Source organism: Psammomys obesus, unplaced genomic scaffold (assembly GCF_907164565.1).
Source record: "Psammomys obesus unplaced genomic scaffold, mPsaObe1.curated_primary_1811, whole genome shotgun sequence".
Classification (NCBI taxonomy): Eukaryota; Metazoa; Chordata; class Mammalia; order Rodentia; family Muridae; genus Psammomys; species Psammomys obesus.
Genome location: NW_026596051.1, coordinates 33,775,029 through 33,788,081, shown reverse-complemented (window position 1 = coordinate 33,788,081; position 13,053 = coordinate 33,775,029). Strand labels below are relative to the sequence as shown.

At 38.2% G+C, this 13,053-nt stretch overlaps 1 protein-coding gene across 3 annotated transcripts in view; it reads left to right on the top strand.

The window, feature by feature from the left end:
- The window catches only part of Ppargc1a (PPARG coactivator 1 alpha), a 449,244-nt gene that overhangs the window by 415,542 nt on the left and 20,649 nt on the right, over positions 1 to 13,053 (top strand). For all 3 annotated transcript variants that reach the window (XM_055623978.1, XM_055623977.1, XM_055623979.1), the window contains exons 6-7: positions 847 to 892; positions 1,002 to 1,075. In XM_055623978.1, the coding sequence (XP_055479953.1) occupies positions 847 to 892; positions 1,002 to 1,075 (120 nt within the window). The remainder of the gene's footprint in view (positions 1 to 846; positions 893 to 1,001; positions 1,076 to 13,053) is intronic.

The window sequence follows — 13,053 nt, the reverse complement described above, 5'->3', positions numbered from 1 at the left end:
CCATAGATAAGCATATATATACATAATATATTTCTCATCATCTATTTTCTTCCCACTCAAAGTACAAGATTGACATGGACAAGTAGTTAACATTTTAGACCAGGAAGATTCCTACTCATGCAGTTCTTGTTGAGAAAAGACATCTAAGGAAGTAAGATTCTGAGATACTCAAGAAGCAAAAAGAATAGTGAGCTTTAGAAAAAAAATTCAGTTAAATTTCTTTTAACTGAAAAATATGATCTCTTCAGTTGTCTATCATATTTGGGATGCAGATGCCATTTAAGCTTTCTTGATCGATGTCCACAATTTGTCATCATCACTCAGCTAATTTTCAGTGAATAGGATGGTTATTGCTTGAGCCTTAGACATCTCATAGAAATTTTCTATTCTCAGGGCTAGATATAAAACTGTACATTTTAGGAGTAAAATCAACTGAATATTCATAACGATCTGTCACCTTGTAGTTACTCTGCTGTTTCCTTGTCTAAACAAACCATGTAGTGTTTCCAAATTAAAAACAGAAAACAATATTTCTCTTTGATGGTATGATGCAAATTTTGTGTCCTTAACGAGATAGTGCATTTGTTGGAAAATTCTGTGTTTGTATGTGTTTCCTAATGCTATTTTACTGATTGAAATGCTGTTTGGAGTTTGTTTTAGCATAATGGACTATAGTCTGAATTTTAGCCAACATTTAGGGATTTTTTCTTTCTTTCTTTCTTTCTTTTTTTTTTTTTTTTTTAGTTTATTCTTCCAGTTGCCTGGTTGTTTCCAACTGTGTATAGCAGAAAGTCAATCTGAAAAAGACTCGCTATTTTATAATTAGTTTCTTCTTCTTTCCTTTAGCCAAACCAACAACTCTATCTCTTCCTCTGACCCCAGAGTCACCAAAGTAAGTATTAAGAAGTGCAAGCATTTTCAGAAAGGGAAGGGGGTTCTAACACATTTGGCTACAGCAACTCCATTTCAGTTTGTTTTTATAAATGTGCCATATCTTCCAGTGACCCCAAGGGTTCCCCATTTGAGAACAAGACTATTGAGCGAACCTTAAGTGTGGAACTCTCTGGAACTGCAGGTAAGCTTTTATTTCAGTTGGAGCCTCTCTCTGTGAAATACATACTGGAAGCTAGGCTATGATTTAGGTGGGATCGCTGAAGAGAGTACAAGTGGAACTGGATAAGAAGTTACCTGCAAAGTAACTTTAGTTGCTTAGTACAAAAACCAAAACAAAAGAAATATTGAATTGAAAAATGTTTTAAAGAGCTAGTATTTGCTTGCTATCAGAACTAGCCCAGACCCTCTGATACATGGTTTAGTTATGGAGTCTCAAAAAACACTACTTTAGGTTAAGACACCAAAACATTAGTAGGAGGAGAACTGAACTTTTTTTTTTTTTTACCAGTTTCTCATTTTTAAAACTAACAATATTTTTGTAAATTCTTTGAGAATATTATACAAGTATTTTGAGTATAAGTATTATATAAGTATTTTGAACTTAACATCCTTAATTTCTTACCCAATATTTGTACCAGAAATCTAAATGGTTTCAGTCAAGTCCACAGAGACCTCATTATTATAGAGGTAGTTTTTTTCAGTTTTTAGATGAGAAAAGAAGAGTTAGTGATATTAAATAATATGTAAAAGGGCACTAAGATAGAAAGCAATCCAGACAAGGCTTGAATTCAGATTTATTAACTACCAGTACTTGATGTATATTTTCTCACTCTTTGCCATACTTAGTAACACAACGCTATCATATATATTTCTATCTATCTATATCTATCTATCTATCTATCTATCTATCTATCTATCTATCTATCCATCTATCTATCTACCTACCTATCTATCTGTGTATCTATTATGTATTAATCTATCTATATATTTATGCATATAAACACACACACAATTTTTATCTTTCTAGAAAAGGAGAAGATTTAAAATATGGCCTTTCCACAAGCCACAATGTTCTTGTATATTTTTCAACAAGAGTCCATTCTCCATCATTTGAGACTTTTGAACTCCTCTATCTAGTCCTTGTATCACACAGGGGCAAAGTAGCTAAAGACAAACTCTTGGACTAAGTAAAGAGTTCCTAGACACTCTTCTGAGTGTAAATGGTGCCTTAGATTGAGGCTCTTGACATCCACCAAGGAGTGAGTCTTAGGTCTAGACCAGAAAGTCCTTGGCTCTGGGCATTGCTGATAAGAATAAAGGAAGAGTAAATTAGACAAGATGCTTTCGGCCAGAACTGTGGTGCCTACACACACCACAGTCATTGTTGCTAAGTTTAATTTCACACTTTGAGTTTGCTAAATTACCTTCTTATCAAAGGTCTACTGCATGATTGCATGGTTTGGTCAGGCAACAGAGTAGTTAATTTCATGGCCTATAAATAGTGTGTGTATGCAGATCGCACACACACATACACACACACAAATATACAAACAGGTTTGTGTATGCATTCATACATTCATGCATGCATTCACTTGCAAGCATATACATAACTTCATTTCTTTCTGTAACATTTTATTTTAGTTTTTCCAATTACGTTTATATGTGTATGAGTGTAGATTTGTGCACGTGAGTGCAGGTGCCCATGGTATTCAGAAGGGAGCATTAGATCCTTGTGGAGCTCGAGGTACAGGGTACAGGTGGTGATGAGCTACCAGACTTGGGTGCTGGAAATACATTTCAGGTCTTCTGGAGTAGCAGCACATGCTCTTTACCATTGAGCCACCTCTCTAACTGTTATCTTGACTTCTTAAATAAACTGCAACGTATATACATCAATAGAAAGAACTTTAGTGTGTGCATATCTGTTTGAGAGGCCTTCTTATTTGACCAGCAAAGACAAATAATTGGTGAGTTTGTATGAAAAGCTGATATACAATTCTTCATTTTACTTTTGCTTGAAGCATGGGAATATCCATTCAAATATCCCACTTTTGTTAGGAGACAGAGAGATTGGTGCTGGGCTTCAGTGTGCTCACCACGAATCCATCCATCTTTTCTTGCACAGCTATCGTAGAGTTTTCTATTTCTTACTTCGTGATTTCTGAGGGATGATCATCTGAGTGTAAATCGTTTTTCTTGATTTTTTGTAAGATTTTTGAGTGCTTTGCAGTAACACACACACTTATTTGACAGTATCTGTTCTAGAAATTTACATTAATTGTGTCTTTTAATAGCAACAAATTTTGTATTCATAATCCGTTCGCTTATATAAAACTTTGTCATCTTACAGAATGCCAGTCACTGGGCCAACACATATTAGCAGGTTTGAGAAGATACAGCACTGGGCACCTCAATAAAAGTTCAGCTGAAATGGATCTATTAATTGGGAGTGTCCAGAACTTATGAAGTTTGTTTCTCTGTTTCTGAAAGGGCCAAGAGAACTTCCCTAATTATGTATCAATGCCTGGATTTCCATTAAAGAATTTATTATGAGTATAAATAATGTCAGCTAATTAGAAATGTCATAGATATAAGTCAGTTTAACAATTCTTCATAGTTCTAAAAGGAAAATACTAATAGCATTGTTTTCTACAGCTACATGTGATTGTGACCACATGTACGTCAGTGAATGCTTATATAATGTTACAGCCTAAGTTTCCACCTAAAGTCAGCTGTTTTTTGTACCACCTCAAAGTCTATTATCAGAATATAAAAGTAATATATAATAATCATTTGATTAGATAAATAGAAATGTTTTCTCAAATGCTTATTTTTAGATGTTTGGGCTGCTTTACAATTTTACTACTTTGAAACAGTGCTATGGCATAAATTTTTGTGCATACATTTAAAAATCTTCAAAATAAATTTTTAATAGTTGTTAATGCAAAAATAAGCATTTGATTATCCTTGGACATTCTGATATATATGTTGCTACATTGATTTGCAAAATGATATTTCTCCTTATAGCCCCACTAGTGCCAAGAGGACATCAATGCTTCATTACTTCTAGGTTGATATCAGATTTTTTTCATGCCAAGGTGTCTTCCTAATTCATAAAAAATATGAACACACAATTTGTATTTATTCCATTAGAGAGACTCTTTTATTTATTTTTGTGGAGTTTGAGATTTTATTTATCTTTATATTTTTATTTTATGGATGTTTTGCTTACATGTGTATCTGTTGACTACATGCATGTATAACCAGCAGAGGCCAGAAGAGGGTATTTGGTCCCTGGAACTGGACTTGCAGGCAATTGTGAGCCACCATTAGAGTGCTAGGAACAGAGCCTGGGGCCTCCGGGAAATCAGCAAGTGCCCTTCACCTCTGTGTCATCTCTCTAGTTGTTCACATTTTGGAATATCTGGGAGGAATGAAAGTCCTTCAACTAGGCGTACACTGGACCACCAAGTCGCCTTCTACAGCCTAGGCTGGGGAATTCTAATCTTAAATAATTCACTAACAATTCTGAGTTTTCATAGTCTACACTATGGACTGACAGGTGAAAATTACATTGTGGATGTTAGACATGCTTAACATTTTACATAGTACATTTATTTCTGTCAAGAATTTTATATTCATATTATTAATTAAAATTCTTGATTCTTTGTATCACTGAAAGATTATTTGGTACAATGGAAACCAATGTACCACAATTGTTTTTTTGTTTTTGTTTTTGTTTTTGTTTTTGTTTTTTTGTCTGCTCATTGTTGGCACTATGTGAGGCCTTGGTGAGAATACAATCAGTATGAAGCATGGAAACAATTCCACGTCTGGTACTGAGAACAGGCTCTGGCCATAGGAGGTATCAAGGAACTGTTCTCAAGTTTGACATGTGGCCTAATGGCTTATTGAGAAAAGATTGTTAACTGATAAGTGGTACAAAAGGAAAACAGCTTGTGTGTATGTGTGTGTGTGTGTGTGTGTGTGTGTGTAATATTTTGGCACTTTTAAGAAAATGAGGCTAAAGGTTGTTTTTAGTTTGCTAAGCATAATGTCAGTAACTATGTACGGAGGCTGAGCTGGAGCCAAATTGTATTGTACAATAAAGAGAGTTGCGATGAGTTGATGAGGAAACACAAGGAGGAGCTGAAATGTGTGGAGGGGGGAGTCTCATAGTATACAGGAAGAGACTGGGTGTGGGAAGGGTTTGATAGCAACATCCACATCCACTATTCTGCATGTGGCCAGAATTCTGTGCAGTGAGTGATGCCTATCTTCTGCCCGCCATAATCATCACTAGAATGCATTGCTTTATGGCAAACATTGGGAATCAGGGAGTACAAAGGAGGAAAGGAGTCATCAAAGACACCCCAACCCCCCAGTTTAAGGAAGTGTTTGCGTGGAGGATTTAGAACTTTGCACAGTGATAAGAGTTAGAAGGAGTGTAAAAGCAGTGCCATCACTCAAGTGAATAGCCTAGGTGACCCATAGAAGACGACTGAGGGAAACTGGGATTTCAGTAAACTCAGCTGACTTGGCAAGTCTTAAGGAAGGAAAATATTTACCTTGGAGTTTGAAACAGGGTGGACAGAGAGACACAAGAAGGCGAAGAGTCAAAGATGGTGAGATGGCAATGCAAGCTTATTATTGAGATGAACTCAGTAAGAGACTACAGAAAGGAAGGAACCCACACTTTTTCCTCTCTACCTTTTGATTGCTAAGACTGTGCTGTGCCCCTGGTCATTCTTCAGTTTTAAAGGTATATTAAAGACTACTTTTGTACTCAAAGTAACAAAATACAAGTAGAAATACAATATTTCCAGTATTTGACCAGTTTTTGCCCTACAAAAAAATGACAGTTGCATGTAATTCACCTTGAATTTAAACTCCATCAACAACAAAGATAAAAATAAAAATACACTCCTAGGATAGAAGAGGCAGCCTATGTTAGCAAAGTTATACGGAACCCAGCTTTGACCATGGACAAACTCTAGCTCTACTCAGTGACTGCGTTTTCTTGAGTGTTAAACGAGACTGAATATGACTGTCAGCACATTGTGTAAGCTTTCAGCTCCTATTAGCATACACTGAGGCTGATTCACCTTGTTGCTCAAGTTCTCAAGTCTCAGCTGCCCCTAACATTGCTGGTCTCTATGGACAGCCTCTTTGGCAAATTTACTTATGATATTTTCTCTTTTGTTTTGTGGCACATACTACTTCACTCTTCAGCAAGCATTGAATAAATACTGCCTTTGGCACAGGTGTAGGATCTAGAAAATGGAGGCACAGCAAGAGATCTTTCAGATTCTGTCAACACATATTTCTACAGCCACCAATACTGGTGCTTCTTCCCTGCTACATTAAACATGATATCTTTTTGAATATCTGCCCATTCAATTATCTAAGAAAAAGCTATATGTTGACAGTAGTTGTCTGGTGAACTCTGGGTTCAAAGTAGCTATGTCTGACTAGAATATAGATTTCTTTTCTGGATTTTAAAGATAGTAGTTGGAATCTGTTATGTTAAATAGTTTTCTCTCCTCCTTGCTAAGGGCCATTGATTCCTATTGGCTGCCAGAAGCACTGTGTTGGGAGAGATTCTAAGGCCAAGTTTGTACTCAGTGGGAATGCCATGATCAATTAGTGATGTCTGCCACAGGTGCAGCAGGGGGTGAATGGAGTAGAAACAACATCCACACAGTTGATTTGTTGAACTTTGATCTCCACGCTTACTCTGTTTGGTTGAGACAGAGAAGTTACATGAAACTGCTGTATTCACCCTCCTCGTGTCTTCTTTTACTTTACTCTAAAATTTTTTAGTGAATTTCCCCAAACATTTAAGTGGAAATGTAAAGACTCAACAGAATTCTAAGACCTCCAGAATAATGTGTGCGCCCCATCTGCGGCATCTTTGGGAGGCAGGAGGGATGAGATAGGGAGTTTGTTTTATTAGGTATTGCCAGCTGCTCTGACTTTCTTGTGATTGTCCTAAGCTAGTTCATTGTGGCTGATAAGAAAAACTCTTCTCTTTTACAGGTGTAAAAACTAATTTGATTTCAAAATAGCTGTTGTTAGTAAAGCAAGCTGAGAGAAAAGAGAATGCTCTTGTGGCAGAAGGCATTTAAATCTATTGCATATGGAGATTTTTTCAGACACTACCAACACGTCTTTGTGTCTGAAATGGAAATGGCAAAGCAATCTCAGCTTAACAAGGTGATGGTTTGAAACACAACACATGAAGGAACTTGGTTAAGGACCAAAGTGACTTGGCCCCAACTTTTATGTATATGTGTACATGTTTTGGTTATCATCACTATAAACATTGTTAAAGCAACCGAGCTGTTTTATAACTGATGGAAAATAAGCAGACTAAAGTAATCAGCTGTCTTTTCCCTCTGGGACCGCTGTGTTCTGCCCATAGTTCCCTCCATTCACAATCTTTGGCTGCAATGTTTTAAATGGAGTGGGCATGCAGTTAATTTGATTTGTTATTCTTTTATTTGTTTGAGGATTTCATACATGAGTACAACGGATTTGCATCATTTCCAGCTCCAACTTCTCCTCAAACCACACTCGCAAACTCATGTCCTTCTATAATTATTTTTGTCATGTATTACGCACATACGCATGTGCACACATACATGGATGCGTGTGTACTCACAGACACACACACACAGATGGTGCAATTAGGGTTGCTCTTAGTTAGGGCTAACCACTCAGGATTGAGGTCTCAGTCATGAAAAATAAAGAAGAAGAAACAAAACAACTGCATGTACTTCCCTCAGCCTGTACTTCTTTTATGTAAGTGGCGCCTTGTGAAACTCCGCTGTTCCTGTTGGAGTGTTGACTGGCGCAATCTATTCAGGTCTTGTGCAGGCAGCCATATTGTTTTGAGTTCCTGGGTTCATCCATGCTATATCTAGCAAGATTCGATTCTGGAACAGTCATCCTGGTCTTCAGGCTCTTATAATCTTTGTGCCCCTTCTTTTGTGATGATCCCAAATTTTAGCAGTTCTGTGATAGATGTCCTTTGAGGGGTTGGGCCCTCCATCTGCATTTTGTGATGTCATATTTATTTATTTATTTATTTATTTATTGGTCATTTATTATTTAACTGAGCATTGTTCCCTCCCTTTAAATAACTAATCATTCAAAGTGCATTTTAGTGAACTTGTGATTAAAAGAAACATATATTATCCAATTAATTTCTAGTTTCTTCTATTTTAAATTTCTCATTTAGAGAAGAATCTCTTTTTTAAAAAAAAAAAAAGAATCATTGACAGTGCATGCAACATGTCCCTTTGGTACTATTTCTTCCGCATTTGATATGCTTTGAAAAAAAGAGACAAAAGTGAACTTTAAACAGTAGCCAGTGGTTTTTCAGAAACAAATAATTAAAAGCAGCTATAGAAAATTTGGAAGTGGGCCAGTGAGACGGTTCAGTGTTTGATGCACTTGTTGTTAAGACTGACGTCCTGGATTTAATCCCCGTGATCCCTGTGGGTTTTTCTCTGACCTCCACGTTGTGAAGCACTCATATGCACACACCCGTGCCCTGCCATACCCACGCATTAAAAACAAGTACGTCATTTTTAAAAAGGAAAGTGCAAACTGACTTTGGCCGGCTAGTTAATCCATTTCTATTTAGGAACAATTCATGAAAGGGAGACCCAGCAAATGTTCTCTGGAGCCCAGTGCAGTTTCGGCTGCTCTGATAGACAGGAATGTTATTCTTTACCATCTATTTTCAGCCTCATTCATCTCAGCCCGGTGCCTATAGTGCCCACTCTTTCTTCTTCTGTTTACTTTTCTGGAAATGATAGCATCCCATTGGCTCTTTTAGCCAAGGACAACAAAGTAACTCCCAACCTCACATCGGCTTTGGGATTTGGTGGTAGATGACTGCAGTTCCAGGTACCAAACCCCAGGTTGGGGGAAGTGCCTAAGGGACAGCGAACGATAACGTTTTCTTTGAATTCTACAAGTGAAAATTCGGATACTAGGTACTTTTTGTAAGAAAGTCTCGAAACTTTTCTGCGAAGTCAGTTCCAGCCCTCATGATCAGGCATGATATGCAAAAAAATTCATGATGTCAGACAGGGAATTCCTACTCAGTGTGGACAGATGCTGGCCTGAGAGGATGAGGGCCGTGCATAGGAGGCCTAACTGTGCCAAGTATGAACACTTTAGTGCATGAGTTTTGTGGCTCATGAATGACTATTGGGGATTGTGCAAGGGACAGAGGACATCAGATGGATCAGGATCAGCCAAGTACTTCAGTGCCTGTTTTAGCAGTAGCTACAGCCCTGTTGTATTGGCCATCTCTATGCTCTTCTGACATGCTCCCCGAGTTCTGAAGCCCTGGGACACCCAGGAAAGGGAAGACCTGCTTACCTTTGCCCCACCTTCCCATCTTGGTGAACTTCTAAGTTAGTGTGAGCCCTCGCTGTTTTTCCTTCACCCCTAAGTTATCACACAACCCAAGCAAAATCCTGTTAACTCAGAAGAAAACTGCAGAGTGAGCAAGCCATTCTGAGACAGGCTATAAACTGCCCGTGAGCATGCGCGCACATGCACACGCACACATCAGGGGAAAAAAAGTCCTCCAGAATTTAGGTGGATACTGGGGCTCAAGCAAAAGGGGAAGCAGTCGCCTCCCCATTTATCAGAGTCATTCAAAAACAAACTCCGAAGAGAGCTGCTCCATGAAAATCACTTCATGGCCCATAATGAAAAGCAAAACAAAACCAAAACTAAACCAAACTTGTCTTTGACTTTTTTCCTTAAGTAAAAGGGCTGTGTAAAACGATGACTTGTAGAGTGTGTGCCACTTCTCCCGGATCGGCTGTGCAGAAGTGCAGGAGTGTGAGTGATGTAGAGGTACTTGTTTATTATAGAGCACATTTCAATGCAGTAATCATAAATATTGCTAAGGTTGTGCTCTGGTGAAATATGACCTACATACTCTTGATTGTTTGTGTTACGTGATTTGTCTGACACCCATTACATTCTGGGTAATAGCAGCCATTTGTTGCTCCGCACAGCAGGCTCTTTTGACAAAAGAAAATAGGCAGCAATAAAAAAGCTATAGTCTGAATTACATTCTGCACGGAGCCGCAGTGCTGAGAGTTTGTGCAAGTGTCTTAACAATGCTCTGAACTGCCTCTTGTCAGCCTTCAGCCTGTAATGGCCATCTGTCCTCACATAAATCTGTCAAAACCTGCTAAGTTCAAGAGAGAGCCTAGAATATACCTTGTACTGTCAACACCAAAATGTACACATTCCCCAGAAAAATCAACACACAGGGAAGGAGCCAGAGGTTATGGGAGGCATTAGCACTGTTGATTTAGGCTTGTGGCATGAAATTGAGAGTCCAGCCATTAGTGGAAAGATGAGCAAAGGAATTGAGCATTAGGAATTGAGTGTTGACCTCCCCCGAACCACAGGGGAAGAAATTGTGGGCAGAGCAAGTCAGGTTAGAGAAATATAGCTGATTCAAGGGCCAAAAAGGGTAACCTGTCCCATCAGCAATGCTTAGAAGTTTGACACAACACTAAAAGAAATAAAAGAAAAAGTTCTTTGTGCTTGCTTTTGTTTTCTTTTAGTTTGCCTCAGGTCTCAACTATATCTGGAAATAGATTTTCAATTAGGCACGGGGTGATACAAAGTCTGTCATCCATGATATTTTTCAGTCTTGTGTAGAGATATTCTCTGATTATGGGAATTTGGGTAAAATGTCTAAAGAAAATAGTGAATTATTTAAAATTTTTCCCCTCCCCTCCCATGCACCAACGGTGAACTGTTCTCTATCTGATGAGCAAGTAGGATTTGATTCAGCGGGTGATGGGAACAGAAATTCACAGCCCTGATGTTTTTACTCATCGCACACATTTGGTTTTCCCAAAGCATTTCCATCCATTTAAAGCATACCTACTACAAAAGCATAATTACTTCAAAATTGGAAGAACTGTCTCTTTATTAAAAAGAACTATGATGTTCCTGGATATGGAGCATCTGGCACACAGTAGGTGCTCTGTGCATGACTATTCAGTGGCAGAGGGTCTCCTATTAGAAGAACATGAAAAGCTTTGTCTTTAACCTAAATGAAGTATGATCAAGGAATCTGTACATCCAAGAACAATTGGAAAACCATAAAACAATATTGAGCTTTAGATACCGGGACAAGGGTTTCAAATTTTCAAGTGTAAAAGAATTTCTATATTTACAATCCCTAGATAGTCAAGGTATTTTTAGAACTAGTCTCTCTTTTATAGTGGCCTAATTTGGCATTTCTGAAGTTCAGAGTTTCTTTTTATACATCTGGACTGTCAGTCAAAACACAGATATTTGGAGTAAAGGCCACGTGCTACACAGATGTTCAAAGACCTTGATTCTCAGCATGTGGTCTGGGAACCATCTCATTAAAATGTGTAACCAGCCTCCTAAGTGGCTCTTAGGCCACTGACATGTGGGACCAACTATTCAGAGAGAAACTGAAAAAAAGAGAGAGAGAGAGAGAAAGAAAACGAGCAAAATAAACTGTAGACAATTAAGTTCAGGCAGCATCCTACAAAGCACTCATGATCCCTTTGGCAAAAATGATAAGATTCTTGTGAAAAACAGCAACAGCAAGCCAAGTGGTGCAGACCTTTATTCTCAGGAAAGCAGAGGCAGGCGGATCACACTGAGTTCAAGGCCAGCCTGGTCTACAAAGCAAATCCAGGACAACCAAAGCTACACAGAGAAACCCTGTCTTGGAAAACCAAAGTCAATAAATAAAACAAAGACCAAAACAACAGAACAACAACAAAACACAAAAAGATTCAGAGACATGTGGTACATGCAAAGTGAGACACCCCAACAGGAGTCATTAGGAAAGTAAACTCCCCTTAAACTGAAGGAGCATAAAGAACTTTAAGCAGGTGAGTTCTGGGTGCTGAAGTGCGTTCTCTCTAGGACAAGGCTCACTCTGTTTGTTTTTATTTCACTGGCACTTGTCACTTACACAGCTTACTCATTAATTTGTGTGTATATTTGTGTGTGTTTGTGTGATGTAGGGTGTATATGTCCTATAGATATTTGTTGGTGTGGGCATCTGTGTGTGGTGCACATTGATGCAGGGACATATGGAAGCCAGGGCTCAGAATCAGATGGCTTTCTTCAGTCACTCTTCACACTTATCTATCTATCTATCTATCTATCTATCTATCTATCTATCTATCTACCTATCTATCTATTTATTTTTCATCTATTCATTTATTTATTGTTTCGGGGACAAAGTCTTTCACAGAACCTAAGCTCATGGATTTGGCTAGGCATTCCAGCCAATGATCTTCAGGGATTCATTTGTGTCTAACACCTATGATTTAGTATTATGGGTACATTTTGCCACACCAAACTTTTTACATGGATGCTGGTGATTTAAGCACAGGTCCCCGTGTGTTTAAATCACTTACGCAATAGGCACTTTTACTGACCATGTCATCTCTCCAATTCCTCATCATCAGTTTATAAGCACCTTTGGCTCTAATGGGGAGTATTCAAGAACCTGACCTCTCTGTTTTGTCATTGTTGTTTTTGTTTTGTTTTGTTTTGTTTTTGAGCATGAGTACTACTTTGTGTTGTGTTAGTAGCCAAAGATACCCTATAGTAGAAATCTCGACATGAGAACAGAGCAATTCAAAGCATGAACAAAACAAGGAGGAAAAGGAATAGGCACCTTTTAGGATGGAAACAAGTTGTTGTGCTCATCGAAAAAAGAACATGCACCTCTAAGGCAGAGAACTTTCCTGCAGGAAAACGTTACGTGCTTCACTGCTGAAGCAGCGAGTGAGCACATGGGCAAAGCCCGTTTCTGTGCAACTCAGGTGAGCCCAAAAGAAGAGTGCCCATGTCTGTATTTGTCTTTCTGATGTTCCCCCTGTTCTTCACTGAGATAATTAGCTCAGCATGCTAAAAACTGCCTACGATTGGTACAAAATCTTTTTTTTTTTAAAAAAACTTTCTTTCATATCTTTATCATCAAGTAGGAGAACAAGACAGCATCTTTCTGTTTATATCAAAATTGCATGTAGCTCTCTGTGACCTACTTGGTTCTTGACATATTTACATTTTTTTCCAGCAAGGTAGGACTTTTTTTCACCTTGAAATGCACAG